At 46.9% G+C, this 17,674-nt stretch overlaps 1 protein-coding gene and 1 long non-coding RNA gene across 2 annotated transcripts; both read right to left on the minus strand.

Moving 5' to 3' along the window:
• Positions 1–968: 968 nt before the first annotated feature.
• Positions 969–15,950, minus strand: usp7 (ubiquitin specific peptidase 7 (herpes virus-associated); the record flags this gene model as incomplete). The annotated part of the gene is given in 6 exon segments (XM_070441762.1): positions 969–3,194; positions 6,647–6,737; positions 14,003–14,028; positions 14,031–14,073; positions 15,685–15,807; positions 15,897–15,950. Coding segments are annotated over 6 exon segments (444 nt in total), but the record flags the coding sequence as incomplete, so codon positions are not given.
• A 38-nt stretch (positions 15,951–15,988) lies between these two features.
• Positions 15,989–17,558, minus strand: LOC139026419 (uncharacterized). The gene is made up of 3 exons (XR_011478191.1): positions 17,517–17,558; positions 16,417–16,517; positions 15,989–16,086 (listed from the first exon to the last, which is right to left on the minus strand). It is a non-coding gene; the product is annotated as an uncharacterized lncRNA (long non-coding RNA).
• Positions 17,559–17,674: the final 116 nt, after the last annotated feature.

Consider the following 17,674-nt stretch of genomic DNA (forward strand, 5'->3'; position numbering starts at 1 on the left):
CTGTACCTACACACCACAACTCACCTGTACCTACACACCACAACCCACTGTACCTACACACCACAACTCACCTGTACCTACACACCACAACTCACCTGTACCTACACACCACAACTCACCTGCACACCACAACTCACCTGTACCTACACACCACAACTCACCTGCATACCACAACTCACCTGTACCTACACACCACAACTCACCTACACACCACAACTCCACTATATTTTCTTTAAACACAAAATGGTATATTTCTGGAAGCAGGCCTTACAAGACAACCTGCTAGTCCTGGTGCTGTCCTTCTCAGCATTGTTTAAACACACACATCCAGTATATATACACACACACACACACACACACACAATGTACAAAACATTAGGAACACCTTCCTAATATTGAGTTGTGCACCCCCCTTTTCCCTCAGAACAGCCTCAATTCGTCAGGTAGGGACCGTACAGTGTTGAAAGCGTTCCACAGGGATGCTGGCCCATGTTGACTCCAATATTTCCCACAGTTGGGTCAAGATGGCTGGATGTCTTTTTGGGTATTGGACCATTTTTGATACACAGGAAACTGTTGAGTGTGAAAAACCCAACAGCGTTGCAGTTCTTGACACAAACTGGTGCACCTACCACCATACCCCGTTCAAACACACTTAAAATCTTTTGTCTTGCCCATTCACCCTCAGAATGACACACATACACAATCCATGTCTCAATTGTCTGTAGGCTTAAAAAAATCCTAGTTTAACCAGGTCTCCTCCCCCTTCAGCTACACTGATTGAAGTTTATTTTATTTTTATTTTATTTTATTTTAAACACGTGACATCAATAAGGGATCAAAGCATTTCACCTGGTCAGTCAACATCATGGAAAGAGGTTAATGTTTTGTCCACTCTGTCTCTACACTCGCTCCGTATTAAACAGGATTTAACTTGGCTCAGACGGGACGAGCAGTGAGCGGACATGTTTTATAGAAAATTTTATTCAACATACATTTTCCAGCAAAAAAAAAGGCAATATACAGGAGTAGTTGTGGTACACTGCCGCTACAGGGACGAGCTTCAACTGGAAAAATACCAAATCAAGGAGGAACATGGGTGTTGATCAGGGCCCGTTATCCACCYAGAGTCTCAGGATAGTAGTGCTGCTCCAGCAGCAGTTTGGCCTTCTAGATCGTAAAGGAATAAGCTTCTACGGACAGATCCTAGATCAGCACTCCCTACTCAGAGACTCTTTGGTGATAACGGGCCCTGATCTCATCTAAGTGACAAAATCCAGTAACTTCCCCAGAATTCCCTGCGTTTCCCAGAACCCCTGTTGGAAGATTCCTCTGAATCAGGAGGAGTATACGCAGCTAGTCTGGAATCCTCCAACTGGGATCTGTGGAAAACCTGGGAGTTTTTTTGGGGGGGAAAGTTAGCATCGTTTCTGAGCCCTAATCCCACCGGTCGGTACCGCAGCTCGTTATCTTAACCCTTAACATCACTATCAGAACCAACGGGTGCCGTTAGTTAAAACAACAGGAAGAAACAGAACCAAAAACAACAAGAATCTAAAGAAATCAAGGAACCTAAACAAACAAACACACTACATAAGGAATATGAACACCTGAATCATTTCAATTTGTAGCCAACCAACAACAACGTTCTGTGTTTCTCATTTTACATGTTTTTTTTGTTTTTTTAATATATACACACAATTTCAAATCTCTTCACAAAGCCAACTATGATGGGTTTTTAGGGGTGGGGCTTCCATCTGTGCTTAAGAAAAAATCGGTCCAGTGTGTTGGTTGTTCTAGTAATAATTATAGTAACACTGGTTCTGTGTATATATGGTGAAACCAGAGGGCTCACTAATGGCCGAGGCTTCCTACTAAAGCAGCGCTGCTCAGTCAAACTCCCCCAACACAAACACCAGAGATACACGCCATCACAAACCCTCAGGGAGAGAGAGAGGGAACGGAACAGGGGAAGAGGAGATACAAACCCTCAGGGAGAGAGAGAGGGAACGGAACAGGAGAAGGAGATACACGCCATCACAAACCCTCAGGGAGAGAGAGAGGGAACGGAACAGGGGAAGAGGAGATGCACCCCATCACAAACCCTCAGGGAGAGAGAGGGAGGGAGGGAACAGAACAGGGCAGGAGAAGAGGAGAGGAAGGGCAACATTAAAATCATACGTACGACCAAAGTTGCCATTTACCAGTCCTGAGAAACGGCGTTGATATGAAGTGGCAACGTGCAAGATGAAAGTACAGACCACTTGTTCTCTTTTTACATTTATTTTAAACAGATGCTGTGGATTTTTATTTTATTATACAAGAAGATATTGCAGAAAAAAGACAAAAACTGAATTTGTTTTTAAAGATGGAAACACTTTGACTAGTTGACTAAAGGGGAGGGGGGATATGAAGAGGATCACATCAGGAATACTAGTCTCAAGCTTCAACCCTTCTGCAACTGGTTCTCTTCTTTAAAAAGACCAAATCATCCTTCTTGGTTTCTGCTAATGATGATGTCTCTCTTTTCTCTGCCTCGTCACCCCCCACTATATGCAGCAGCGCTCTTTACGTTTTGAAACAACTCTTATTATTAAAAACAAAAACAAACCAGGAAAAAGTAAAGTTCATCATCCTGTCCTTTCTCCAATTTCATTTCTTTCATCCAGACAAAAATAGGCAGTCAGAGTTAGAGAAGCCAAAAACTTAACAGCCTCAAAAACAGTAGAAGGGTGGTGGTGGGGGGGGGAAGAGGGGGGTTTGGGAGGAAGGGGGGGTATAGTATCATCATCATCATCATCAGCAGCCTGCTAATGGATGGATGGATGGATCCGTGTGACAGAGACAGGAGACATCACGGTGTCTGTCTGTGGAAGGTGTTAGAGGGGGGACACAGACACTTGGTTGTTACAGTCTGTGGTTATGGTGGGTTAAGGAGGAGGAAGAGAGAGGAGGAAGAGGAGAGAGGAGGGAGAGGAGAGAGGAGGGAGAGGAGAGAGGAGGAAGAGGAGAGAGAGGGAGAGGAGAGAGGAGGAAGAGGAGAGAGGAAGAAGAGGAGAGAGGAAGAAGAGGAGAGAGGAGGGTTGCTCAGTTGTGGATCTTGATAGCTTTCTCCAGGTAGGTATAGCGACCTCTCTTCGGGGCTTTGTTGAAGTGGTCCAGGCCTAACCAGGGTCGAGGGTGGGACATGTTACCTAGAGGGGAGAGGTGTTACAAAACCACAGCACATAGTTAACATTCTGAGAGAGAGAGAGAGAGAGCATGGTGGTGGTAGTAGTTGGTAGTAGTAACAGTGGTAGTAGTTGGTAGTAGCAGTGATTGTATTAGCAGTCGTTAGTAGTGGCAGTGGTAGTTAGTAGTTCTCTAGGTATTAGTGTAGTAGTCTGTCCTAGTCTGCTGTCACAAATACACTAGCTACATACCAACCAGTACCTCGGATAAAACTGCGTATCTTGAGCTTTAAAAGTCCACAGAATAACCCTGGGGCTGATATTTTGGTTCTTTCTACCAGTTATCAAACAAACACAGAATATCTTCTCCTCGACATTCCATTTTCTTGCCAAAATAGAACACCATGTTCTGATCCAAACCCCAGAAACTCAGCAGACAACATAATTGTTAGCACCTACATGTCAATTTGAGACAGGGTTCATTTGTTCATCTATGGTCATAATATGGGTCAAAATAACATTAATTAGACCATTTAATAGACCTTTAGACCTGCTAGCTCTGGTTCCCACCCCCGCTAGAGAAAGACAAGTAGCTGCTAGCTACTCTGCCCCCCCCCCCTAAGGAAAGACAAGTAGCCTGGCTAGCTTCTGCCGTGCCTGCTCACGCTACGGCAGTACAGGTAGCCTGGGTAGCTACTGCACCGCGCTAGAGGATACGACAGGTAGTCTCTGGCTAAGCTACTGGCCTTTCTCCTCGCTAGAGAGAAGACACGGTGCCTCGCCTTACTACTGCCCTCCCCCCGCAAGCAGGCCTGCCTTAGAGCCGCTCCGACTCCGCAGAGACCGTAGCCTGGCTAGCTAACCTGGCCCCCCCTAGAGAAGACAGGTACAGCTCTTAGCCCCCGTTAATGGGACATCAGCTGGTTACACTGCCCCCCCCTAGAGAAGACAGTGGGCCTGGCTAGCTACATCGCCGTCCCCTCCATCCAGGAGAAAGACAGGTAGCCTGGTTCTAGCTACCTGCCCCCCCCCTAGAGACCAACAAGTAGCCTGGGTTAGCTACTCGCTCATCCCACCGCCTAGCAGTAAGACAAGTTGCCGTGGTCTAGCTACTGCCCCCCCTAGAGAAAGACAAGTAAGCCTGCCACTACTGCCGCCCGCTAGAGAAGACAAGTAGCCTGGCTAGCTACTGCCCCCCCCCTAGAGCAAGTACAGGTAACGCCTGGGCTAGCTACTCGGTTTACTACCCCCCTAGAGAAACAAGTAGCCTGGCTAGCTACTTCCCCCCCCCCTAGAGAAGACAAGTAGCCTGGCTAGCTACTGCCCCCCCGCTAGAGAAGACAGGTAGCCTGGGTAGCTTACTCGCACCCGCTAGAGAAGACACAGGTAGCCTGGCTAGCTACTGCCCCACGCTCAGAGAAAGACAGGTAGCCTGGCTAGCTACTGCCCCCCCTAGAGAAGGACAAGTAGCCTGGCTAGCTACTGCCCCCGCTAGAGAAGACAGGTAGCCTGGCTAGCTACTGCCCCCCCCCCCGCCCCTAGAGAAGACAAGTAAGCCCTGGTTAGCTACTGCCCCCCCCTAGAGAAGACAAGTAGCCTGGCTAGCTACTGCCCCCCCCCTAGAGAAGACAGGTAGCCTGGCTAGCTACTGCCCCCCCTAGAGAAGACAAGTAGCCTGGTTAGCTACTGCCCCCCCCCCCCCTTAGAGAAAGACCAAGTAGCCTGGCTAGCTACTGCCCCCCCCCCCTAGAGAAGACAAGTAGCCTGGCTAGCTACTGCCCCGCTAGAGAACAAGTAGCTGCACAAGATAGCCTGGCTAGCTACTGCCCCCTAGAGAAGACAGTAGCCGCGGATAGCTATTGCCCGCTAGAGAAGACAGGTAGCCTGGCAGCTACTGCCCCCCCTAGAGAAGGACAGGTAACCCTGGCTAGCTACTGCCCCCCTAGAGAAGACAGTAGCCTGCGTCTTAGCTACTGGCCCCCCTAGAGAAGACAGGTACCTGGCTAGCTACTGCCCCTCCCCTTAAGAGAAGACAGGTAGCCTGGCTAGCTACTTCTGCCCCTAGAGAGACAAGTAGCCTGGCAGCTTCTCCCCCCCCTAGAGAAGACAGTAGCCTGGCTAGCTACTGCCCCCCCTAGAGAAGACAGGTAGCCTGGCCTAGCTAACTGCCCCCCCCCTAGAGAAGACAAGTAGCCTGGTAGCTACTGCCCCTAGAGAAGCAGGCAGCCGCCGACCTGCTAACGGCTCACCAGGAACATAGCTGGGCAGCTACTGCCCCCCTAGAGACGACAGTACCTCGGTAGCTACTCCCGCTGGTTCTCCTCCAGAGAAGACATAACCCGGCTAGCTACTGGTTAGCTACTGGCAAGTCCTGCTAGCTCTGCCCCGCTAGAGAAGACAGGTAGCCTGGCTAGCTCACTCGCCCCTCGAGAACGCACAGGTGAGCCCTGGCATAGCTAGCTAGCCCCCCTAGACGAGACACGTAACGTCCTGGTAGGCTACCGCTAGCTGCCCCCGGCTAGAGAAAGGAACTAGGCCTGGCTAGCTACTGCCCCCTCCCTTATGAGAAGACAGGTAGCCCAGCTTAGCTACTCTCTGCACCTGCCTCTTTGAGAAGACAGGTAGCCAGGTACACTCCCTGAGCATCCGCTACTACTGCCGCCCCTCCTAAGAGAACAAGTAGCTCGGCTGAGCTACTGCCCCGCTAGAGAAGACAGGTTAGCCTGCTAGCTACTGCCCCCCTAGAGAAGACAGGTAGCCTGGCTAGACTACTTGCCTCCCACTAAGAAGACAGGTAGCCTGGCTAGCTACTGCCCCCCTAGAGAAGACAGGTAGCCTGGCTAGCGTACTGCCCTCCCTAGAGAAGACAAGTAGCCTGGCTAGCTACTGCCCCCCTAGAGAAGACAGGTAGCCTGGCTAGCTACTGCCCCCCTAGAGAAGACAGGTAGCCTGGCTAGCTACTCCCCCCTAGAGAAGACAGTAGCCTGGTTGTGCAGCTAGCTGCTTCGCCCATATGAGAGACATGGTACCCGGGTGGTGACTGAGATGCACGGTTATAGCCTCCCGGGTCCTGTCTACTTCCCGGCGAGCAGTGCCTGAGTACGCCCCCCTAAGCACAGGTAGCGGCTACTGCTAGCTTACTCCGCTCTCTGTCTTCCTCGGGGCAAGTACCGCGCTCGCCCCCTAGAGAAAGACAGGTAGCCTGCTAGCTACTGCCCCTAGAGAAGACAGGTTAGCCTGGCTAGCTACTGCCCCCCTAGAGAAGACAGGTAGCCTGGCTAGCTACTGCCCCCCTAGAGAAGATTCGCAAATTACGAGACAGACTGGATCCTTCAATCCGTACACAACATTTGACACAAGCACCAAAAGTAACAGAAAGTGTAGTACCGAACCATTTCCATGTTCTAGTCTCAAAAGATACCGTGCAAAACTAGTAGTTAGTAGTTAGTAGTTGATAGAAGTTAGTAGTAGTGTACCTGGCTGTGGCTGGAAGTCTTTCAGGTTGACCTCGTACTCATCCTCAGTGATGTACTGATGCCGGCCCATCATCACAATCGCAAACTTGAACTGCAGACAAACAAAGAACACAGTGAGTATTCATAAAGCAGTTTAAACCCCACCCTCCTGGTTAAAGGCTATAGATGGCTGACGGAAGTAGCAAGCATAGTGGCTATGCTATATAGATGGCTGATGAATGTAGTCGCATAGTGGCTTAGGCTATAGATGGCTGACGGAGTAGTAGCATAGTGGCTATGCTATAGATGGCTGACGGAGTAGTAGCATAGTGGCTAGGCTATAGATGGCTGATGAATGTAGTCGCATAGTGCTGGCTATAGATGGCTGAGGAGTAGTAGCATAGTGGCTAGCTATAGTGGCTGACGGAGTAGTAGCATAGTGGCTAGGCTATAGATGGCTGATGGATATAGTAGCATAGTGGCTAGCGCTATAGATGGCTGACGGTTAGTAAGCATAGTGGCTAGGCTATAGATGGCTGACGGAAGAGTAGCGTAGTGGCTAGGCTATAGATGGCTGATGAATATAGTAGCATAGTGGCTAGGCTATAGATGGCTGACGGAGTGTAGCATAGTGGCTAGGCTATAGATGGCTGACGGAGTAGTAGCATAGTGGCTAGGCTATAGATGGCTGATGAATGTAGTCGCATAAGTGGCTAGGCTATAGATGGCTGATGGAGTAGTCGCATAGTGGCTAGGCTATAGATGGCTGATGGAGTTAGTCGCATAGTGGCTAGGCTATAGATGGCTGACAGCTTAGTAGCATAGTGGCTAGGCTATAGATGGCTGAAGATATAGTAGCATAGCGGCTAGGCTATAGATGGCTGACGGAGTAGTAGCATGTGGCTAGGCTATAGATGGCTGATGAAATGTAGTCGCATAGTGGCTAGGCCAGACATGGGCAAACTACGGCCCGCGGGCCACATACGGCCCGTTAGGCTTTTTAATCCGGCCGCCAACTTGTCCAAATTATAGTAAAAACCTCTTTTTTTCCCCTTTCCCTGCAATGCCCACGTTTCCCCAATAGATGGCGCACTCAAAACACATTGACCGTTGTTGGAGTGGCGCGTATTTCTCTTTATTTCACTTTAATTTTCACTTCGTTTCACGTCACCATTAAGCCCTTCTGTGAAAATGAGCGGACCAAAGAGAAGGAAAGTGGACAGCGAATGCCGAGTGTTTAATAAGGAGTGGACAACAAAATACTTCTTCACTGAAGTCCGATCAACGGCTGTATGTCTGATATGCCAAGAAGCTGTTGCGGTTTTCAAAGAGTACAATATCAGCCGTCACTTTGCCACGAAGCATGCAAACTATGCTAGCAAGCAGTCACACAAGAACGGCGGCTACTGCTCAGAGGTTGGCAGCTAATTTACAGAGTCAACAGAACTTTTTTCACCGACAAACTGCAATTCAAGAGTCAAGTACCAAGGCAAGTTATTTGCTGGCATTCAACCAAGCTGGTTTTATTCTCCAGGCAAATGTCAAACAAATCTTTCGCACATTTCCCCACACTAGCCGTGCAGAAAGAGGCCGCCCGAAATGCGAAGAAATACTGCAAATCACTGGACGATCTGCACAGAGAATTTTGCCGTCGGTTCTTGTGTTTGAAAAAATTGACAAGTCACTTCAACTGGTGTCCTGTCCCTGTCACAAGACCCCGAATCAGCACCGCAGGAGCTGCAATTGGAACTGATCGATCTTCAGTCTGACTCCGTCTCAAAGGAGAAGTTCAAGTCTCTTAAACTGAATGACTTTTACGCTTCACTTAACGAGACCGCGTTTCCAAACCTCCGGAGGACGGCGCAGAAGATGCTGGTGTTGTTTTGGCTCGACCTACGTGTGTGAGCAGACGTTTAGCGTCATGAAAATCAACAAAGCCCATCACAGATCCAAGTTAACTGACCAACACCTCAGATCTGTCCTGAGAATTGCCACAACAAAACTAACTCCAGACTTTGATGCACTGGCAAAAAAGGGAGACCAACAACACTGTTCCCACTGAAATGGTGAGTTTTTCTGCTGTGTTATGAAAAAATGCATATGGAAAGTTTGGAAGTGCGTCTTTTAATTAAGAGCAATGCGCATTTACGCACAGCAGCGGTACAGTAGCTTTATTAACACGCCGCACATCGCTCTTAATTTAAATWWAAATTTTCAGCTGCAGGTAGTATATTTAATACAGCCTATGTCTGTGTGCTTGGCAACGATACACGTGTACTGTTTGCGCGTGAAGGCGAGGGCGTCCGTGGCGAGTTTGTAGAGCGCGCGGTCAGGACAATCCATCCATGATTTTGCGGAGTTTAACACAAGTAGATATTATTGAGCTTGAGTATTTCGTTGTGTAATAATATGTTTTGAATGTTGAAAGTGATTCCATTTTTCAATAAATGTTGATWTCTTTAACTTTGCACCTTCGATTGAAACTTATTAAAAACAGACGCAATCTTGATAAATCACAGTGCCTATGTTATTTTAATCTATTTACATTTCCTCATCCCGGTATCTGCGAAATAGTATGTAAATGCCATATCTTGCATATTCCTTGAGACAAATTTATTAACTGATAAGGGCTATTTTTCACATTTGAAAGACAGTTAATAAATTGGGTTGTAGTGTTCTTACTGTGCTATGAGGTTTGCACACACTACATTTAATGCTTTAGTATATCCGGCCCAAACACTCCCTCCAAATGCTCCTGGCCCGGCCCCTCTGTCAAATTTTAGAACTCATTGTGGCCCGCGAGTCAAAAAGTTTGCCCACCCCTGGGCTAGGCTATAGATGGCTGACGGAGTAGTAGCATAGTGGCTAGGCTATAGATGGCTGACAGCTTAGTCGCATAGTGGCTAGGCTATAGATGGCTGACGGAGTAGTAGCATAGTGGCTAGGCTATAGATGGCTGACAGCTTAGTCGCATAGCGGCTAGGCTATAGATGGCTGATGGAGTAGTAGCATAGTGGCTAGGCTATAGATGGCTGAAGAATATAGTAGCATAGCGGCTATAGATGGCTGACGGAGTAGTAGCATAGTGGCTAGGCTATAGATGGCTGACGGAGTAGTAGCATAGATGGCTGACGGAGTAGTAGCATAGTGGCTAGGCTATAGATGGCTGACGGAGTAGTAGCATAGTGGCTAGGCTATAGGTGGCTGATGAATATGTAGCATAGCGGCTAGGCTATAGATGGCTGATGAAATATAGTAGCATCGGCTAGGTATGGTGGCTGACGATGTAGTAGCATAGCGGCTAGGCTATAGATGGCTGATGATATAGTAGATAGCGGCTAGGCTTAGGTGGCTGACGGTGTAGTGCATAGCGGCTAGGCTATAGATGGCTGACTGAATATAGTAGCATAGCGCTAGGCTATAGGTGGCTGACGGATGTAGTAGCATAGCGGCTAGGCTATAGATGGCTGACGGATGTAGTAGCATAGCGGCTAGGCTATAGATGGCTGACGGTTGTAGTAGCATAGTGGCTGGCTATAGATGGCTGATGAATATAGTAGCATAGCGGCTAGGCTATGGTGGCTGACGGATGTAGTAGCATAGTGCGCTAGGCTATAGATGGCTGACGGATGTAGTAGCATAGCGGCTAGGCTATAGATGGCTGATGAATATAGTAGCATAGCGGCTAGGCTATAGGTGGCTGACGGATGTAGTAGCATAGCGGCTAGGCTATAGATGGCTGAGGATGTAGTAGCATAGCGGCTAGGCTATAGGTGGCTGACGATGTAGTAGCATAGGGCTGGCTATAGATGGCTGAGGTGTAGTAGCATACGTGGCTAGGTATAGGTTGGCTGACGGATGTAGTAGCATAGCGGCAGGCTATAGGTGGCTGACGGATGTAGTAGCATAGCGGCTAGGCTATAGGTGGTGACGGATTAGTAGATAGGGCTAGGATAGGTGGCGACGATATAGTAGCATAGCGGCTAGGCTATAGGTGGCTGACGGATGTAGTAGCATAGCGGCTAGGCTATAGGTGCTGACGGAAGTAGTAGCATAGGGGCTAGGCTATAGGTGGCTGACGGATATAGTAGCATAGCGGCTAGGCTTATAGGTGGCTGACGGATGTAGTAGCATAGTGGCTAGGCTATAGGTGGCTGACGGTGTAGTAGATAGGGCTAGGCTTAGTGGCTGACGATGTAGTAGATAGTGGCTAGGCTATAGGTGGCTGACGGATGTAGTAGCATAGCGGCTAGGCTATAGGTGGCTGACGGATGTAGTAGCATAGCGGCTAGGCTATAGATGGCTGACGGATTAGTAGCATAGCGGCTAGGCTATAGGTGGCTGACGGATGTAGTAGCATAGTGGCTAGGCTATAGGTGGCTGACGGAGTGTAGCATAGCGGCTAGGCTATAGGTGGCTGACGGATGTAGTAGCATAGCGGCTAGGCTATAGGTGGCTGACGGATGTAGTAGCATAGCGGCTAGGCTATAGGTGGCTGACGGATGTAGTAGCATAGGGCTAGGCTATAGGTGGCTGACGGATGTAGTAGCATAGCGGCTAGACTATAGTGGCTGAATGTTAGTGCATAGCGGCTAGGCTATAGATGGCTGACGGATGTAGTAGCATAGCGGCTAGGCTATAGGTGGCTGATGAATATAGTAGCATAGCGGCTAGGCTATAGGTGGCTGACGATATAGTAGCATAGCGGCTAGGCTATAGGTGGCTGACGGATGTAGTAGCATAGTGGCTAGGCTATAGGTGGCTGACGGAGTAGTAGCATAGCGGCTAGGCTATAGGTGCTGACGGATGTAGTAGCATAGCGGCTAGGCTATAGGTGGCTGACGGATGTAGTAGCCTAGCGGCTAGGCTATAGGTGGCTGACGGATGTAGTAGCATAGCGGCTAGCTATAGGTGGCTGATGATTGTAGCATAGCGGCTAGCTATAAGATGGCTGACGGAGTAGTAGATAGCGGCTAGGCTATAGGTGGCTGACGGATGTAGTAGCATATGCGGTAGGCTATAGGTGGCTGACGGATGTAGTAGCATAGCGGCTAGGCTATAGGTGGCTGACGGATGTAGTAGCATAGTGGCTAGGCTATAGGTGGCTGACGGATGTAGTAGCATAGCGGCTAGGCTATAGGTGGCTGACGGAGTAGTAGCATAGTGGCTAGGCTATGGTGGCTGACGGAGTAGTAGATAGCGGCTAGGCATAGGTGCTGACGGATGTGTAGCATAGGGCTAGCTATAGATGGCTGAGGATAGTAGCATAGCGGTAGCTATAGGTGGCTGACGGATGTAGTAGCATAGGCTAGGCTATAGGTGGGACGGATGTAGTAGCATAGCGGCTAGGCTATAGGTGGCTGACGGATGTAGTAGCATAGGGCTAGGCTATAGGTGGCTGACGGATGTAGTAGCATAGCGGCTAGGCTATGGTGGCTGACGAGTAGTAGCATAGTGGCTAGGCTATAGGTGGCTGACGGAGTAGTAGCATAGCGGCTAGGCTATAGGTGGCTGACGGAGTAGTAGAAGCGGCTAGGCTATAGGTGGCTGACGAGTAGTAGCATAGGCGGTAGGCTATAGTGGCTGACGGAGTAGTAGCATAGGCGGCTAGGCTATAGATGGCTGACGGAGTAGTGCAATAGCGGTAGGCTATGGTGGCTGACGGAGTAGTAGCATAGCGGCTAGGCTATAGTGGCTGACGGATGTAGTAGCATAGCGGCTAGGCTTAGGTGGCTGGTGAATATAGTAGCATAGCGGCTAGGCTATAGGTGGCTGGCGGAGTAGTAGCATAGCGGCTAGGCTATAGGTGGCTGACGGATGTAGTAGCATAGTGGCTAGGCTATAGGTGGCTGACGGAGTATAGCAGATATTTTGGGCTGTTTAGAGATGAATGTGCTGCATGTTCTCAGTGAATATTGTCCTGGCCGGTATGCTAGATACTTCACCACTGAGGAACTGGCAACTAAAAAACACTCAGCTATATTGCTCATATGTAAATATGATAATCTCAATGACATACTCCGCCTGTAAAGTAGTGTATTTCTCTATATTGACAGTTGACAAATAATTGTTGTACTCAAAGCATAACACTCTTTTTTTTAACAACAGTAGGCGTTTTAACAACTGTCTTCGCCGCAATCATTCAAAAACTCGCTCAACTGTCAGTATGCTTTTGTGTGTCAAAACGCTCCTTTACTCTGTGTGTTCAAACCTCCTTTACTCTGTGTGTATAAAACGCTCCTTTACTCTGTGTGTATCAAAACGCTCCCTTACTTCGTGTGTGTATCAAAACGCTCCTTTACTCTGTGTGTATAAACGCTCCTTTGCTGTGTGCTACGTGGAGGGGGTGAGAGCGCAGAGAAACAAGGCGTGGGTTTCAGACTCATAAAAGACAACCCATGTCTACTTACCCTCGCTTATGCTCTTGGGGAATCCCCTTTGCGAGTGTACAATTTGTTCACTTCATGGCCTGAAATGCCCCATAATTCAATTGTATATCCGCTAAGAAAAGTCAGCTGAAACTTAACTTCAACGTCAATACGGAGAAGTTAACATACAAGTGTAAGGTAAACTAATGTAAAAGCTTAGCAATTGTGCTACTAATGCACACGACGGAACAAACACGTCTTGTATAAGTAATTTATGTTTTTGTTTGGTTAGCTTTGGAATTGTCGAAATAAAATGTTCCTTATTCAGAAGTTACAGCTAGGCAGGTTAATGTTAGAAATTAATTTGCTAGCTATCCTACAGTAGGTGTACATTAATAATTATTAGATAATAAGTAGACATGCAATCATAATTGACTGTAACACATAAAAGCATCCACAAGCTACCGATGGCTGAAACACATCGCTGGATGAGACGAATTTTCGGGCAGGGGCGGTCATTTAAAAATCTAAATCATTAAGTTTCCACTTAATTTGAGGGCTGAGGGGAGAGGGTGTGTCTTTTAAGTGTTTGGAATGCAGCAAGGACTGGGCAGATACTGTCATTGCAGGCAGCGGTTAATTGTACATTACTGTTGACCAATAATGGTTTTAGAACCCCAAAAATCTGCAGTTGTGTAGCATAATCTTCTAAATTTCCCGACATTATCAAAATTGCTACGGTAAGACGGTAATGTGTTGTCAGTAATTTTCGGTTTATCATGCCAGCTTTAGTTAGTGGACACCTGGAAAGAGAGCATGGCGAGGGAGGGGGAGAGAAGAGAGAGAGGGAGGGAGGAGAGAGTGGAGGGAGGGGGGAGAGTGGGGAGGAGGGGGAGAGAGTGGGAGGGGGGAGGAGAGGTGGGAGGGAGGAGGGGAGAAATAGGGAGGGAGAGAAGGCGAGAGAGGGAAGGGGAAATAGGGAGGGAGGGAAGAGAGGAGGAGTACTGACCTTCTCAAACTCTTTCTCCTGTATTCCAGCATGCTCTGAATCCTCCTCATCACATCTCTGAACGGCTCACCCTGAGAACACAGAGTCAGTCAAACGCACAGGAAAACCCAGCAGCGCTACAATTCTCCACGCTGTTTAAAGGCACAGTCAACTTAGTGTATGTAAACTTCTGACCCACTGGAATTGTGATACAGTGAAATAATCTGTCTGTAAACAATTGTTGGGAAAATTCACTTGTGTCATGCACAAAGTAGATGTCCTAACCAACTTGCCAAAACTATAGTTTGTTAACAAGAAATTTGTGGAGTGATTGAAAAACAAGTTTTAATGACTCCAACCTAAGTGTATGTAAACTTCCGACTTCAACTGTATATCAAACCTTTGATGTACTCAAAGATCCATTATTACCATGTTTTAACCACTCCTATAAAAACTGTAGACTATCAGACGCTCAACAACAAGGTCTGATTTCATTATTACTGAAACAGGACCCAGGTGGTAAGTATAAAGATCCAACACAAAAATTTGAAAAGACTGTGAGGCCCCTTACACTTCATTGCTGTGATGCAAAAATCCTGGCAAAATGCATTGTAAATAGAACAGCAGACTTCGAAAAAGACCTTTGACAAATCTTGGGGAATCTCTTGTACAATAGGTTAAAGTCGTGTACAGCAACAGCGAGATTTAAAAATCGTACAATAATGTTTACTTCTCAGAAAGTATTGAACTGGCCAGAGGAGTTAAACAAGGTTGTCCATTGTCTCCATATGTATTTGTTCTGGCCATTGAAATGCTCTCTTCAGYTCAGATGGAACTAAGTGTTAACTATACGCAGATGACTCAAGTTGAACTATTTTTGAAGAAGAAAAAATAAATAAACCGCACTGATTAACTCTAATCACATCACAGTTTATGTATTTACTAACAGRGGCCGTCTACTCCAGACTACTCATCTTTCAAATTATATGAGCAAATAATATTTACATTTATTTGGAATGGTAACCCAGACAAAACTAAACATGCTTATTTATATAATGAATATGTTTGGGGGGGACTGAAATGTAAATATTAAAGCATTAAAAGGTCTAACTAAAAGCTTCACTAATACAAAAGTTAAACTGAACCCCAAAATGGTTCCTCAGTGGCAACATTTGTAGTTAATCCACAATACTAATCTAATTGACAGGGTGAAAAGATGGGAAGCCTGACACATATGAATATTCCAAATCATACACCTGTTTGCACCAATACCACAAAATTGTGGCAAAGCAATGAACTTTTTGTTTAATTAGGATTTTGTTTTAACAACATTAAATGGAAAACAGTACAGTGGAAAGTCCCATCTGAGCGATGTAAGAGAGGCTTTGACTTTAGCAGAGCCTACAGTAGCCTACAACCTCGTGAGACAGTAAACAGACATGCTTCAGCATAGGCGTCAGTCAACACCAGAGCAGTCAGACACGTCAGCTCACACAACCAGTCAGTCACACCAAGATCGCAGCAGTCACTCACACAGTCAGTCACACCAGATCCAGTCTCAGTCACACCAAGATCCAGTCAGTCAGTCACCACCAGATCCATCAGTAACAGTCAGTCACACCAGATCTCAGTCAGTCCCACACCAGATCAAGTCAGTCAACCACATCCAGTCAGTGAGACAGACAGTAACAGAGTAAGACAACACACTGTCTGATCTTCAGCAGGAAAGGGATTCCAAACGTTCCAAAGACCTCCTTGTGGAAATGTGCGACGGGAATCAACATCTCAGTGTCCTTATCCAGGTCTACCTGGTCCAGAGGAAGTTCCTACAGCGAGAGAGAGAGGTTAGAAGGAGAGGAGGAAGTCCTCTATTCTGAGGTGTGGAGAGAGAGAGGTTAGGAGGAGAGGAGGAACACTCTATTCTGAAGGTGTGGAGAGAGAGGAGGTTAGGAGGAGAGGAGGAACGTACCTCTATTCTGAGGTGGAGAGAGAGGTTAGAGGAACTACCTCTATCTGAAGGTACGGCTGGCGGCGGAGATAAACATTCTAACAGCTCGTCCTCCTGGTGAACCCCGATGATCTTATAGCTTACTATCTCCAACAGTCTGGAGAGGGAGGGAGGAGAAGGGGGGAGAGAGAGTGTGGATGGGGGGAGAGATGGGGGGGGGGAGGGGGGAGGGGGTGGGGGGGAGAGGGGGGAGGGGGAGAGAGGGGGAGGGGAGAAAAAGAGGGAGAGAGGAGGGAAAGAGGGAGTTAGAGGCAGGGTGGAGAAAAGTAGAGAACAGCAGCAGTCATGGATAATAATAGCATTGAAAGAACCCTGGATGTAATACAGGCCTGACCACAGAGGTATAATAATAGCATTGAGAACCCCTGGATGTAATACAGGCCTGACCACCAGAGGGCAGCACTGTGGTGACAGTCTCTCTGCTTACCGGAGCTTCTCTGAGCCTTTGTCGGAGAGCTCCACAGCTTTTTTACATTCCTCCAGCAGGTCCCTGACACAGCCGTGTTTATCTGGGTAGAGAGTGATCTCCTGGAGGGAGACAGGGAGTTAGTTATGAAAATCATTCATCATCATCAGGGTCAAAGGTTAGAAAGCCTGAGTGAGATAAAAAAAATGTCATACGAGGTGACAGTACAGAATGTTACCTTTTATTTGAGGGTATTTTCATACACATGTTTATTTTATTAATGCACTTTATACATCGAGTTCCCCCCCCTTATGAAGAAGTCAGAAGTATTGGGACAAATTCACTTGGGTGCATTAAAATAGTCAAAAGTTTAGTGTTTGGTCCCATATTCCTAGCACGCAATGAATATATCAAGCTTGTGAATATAAACTTGTCGGATAAATTTGCAGATTGTTTTGGTGTAACATTAAAGATCATGCCCCACCCCCCACCATAACCAATAACAGGGGAGCAATTTTGGGCAGTATGATCATTATTATTCCTGATTTTGGGGGTATGAGTGATCATTATTATTCCTGATTTTGGGGGTATGAGTGATCATTATTATTCCTGATTTTGGGGGTATGAGTGATCATTATTATTCATGATTTTGGGGGTATGAGTGATTGTTATTATTCACGGTTCATTCAGGATGATCTGTAACCATGGTAGCATCCACATTCATGTAGAAGTGTTCAGAAACATTCCATTGTTATTTACAATAAAAGCGACTCCAATGACAAAACATTATTTACCATTCATTTCTAATGGGCACAACATACAGCAAATTCATCCAACTAGTTGGTAGTCACAAGCTTGATGGATGTAGTCATTGTGCATGCTAGGAATACGCGACCAAATAATAAACCTTTGACTATTTTAATACATGATACATAAAGTGCTTTAATTTCTAAAACAGTAAAACAGATATGAAAATTCCCTCAAATAAAAAATCTGACATTCTGTTCTGTCGCCTCAGAAAACATTTGATCTGAAATCCCAAAAGCTGGAGTATGAAGTCAAACGAGAAGGTGTATCTTTACTGTGTGTAATATAAACAGGGAGGGGAGTGTGTATGTTACCTCTTCTCTGTATAGGCTGTATCTTCACTGTGTGTAATATAAACAGGGAGGGGAGTGTGTATGTTACCTCTTCTCTGTATAGGCTGTATCTTCACTGTGTGTAATATAAACAGGGAGGGAGTGTGTATGTTACCTCTTCTCTGTATAGGCTGTATCTT

This window comes from Salvelinus sp. IW2-2015, unplaced genomic scaffold, assembly GCF_002910315.2.
Source record: "Salvelinus sp. IW2-2015 unplaced genomic scaffold, ASM291031v2 Un_scaffold4734, whole genome shotgun sequence".
NCBI lineage: Eukaryota > Metazoa > Chordata > Actinopteri > Salmoniformes > Salmonidae > Salvelinus > Salvelinus sp. IW2-2015.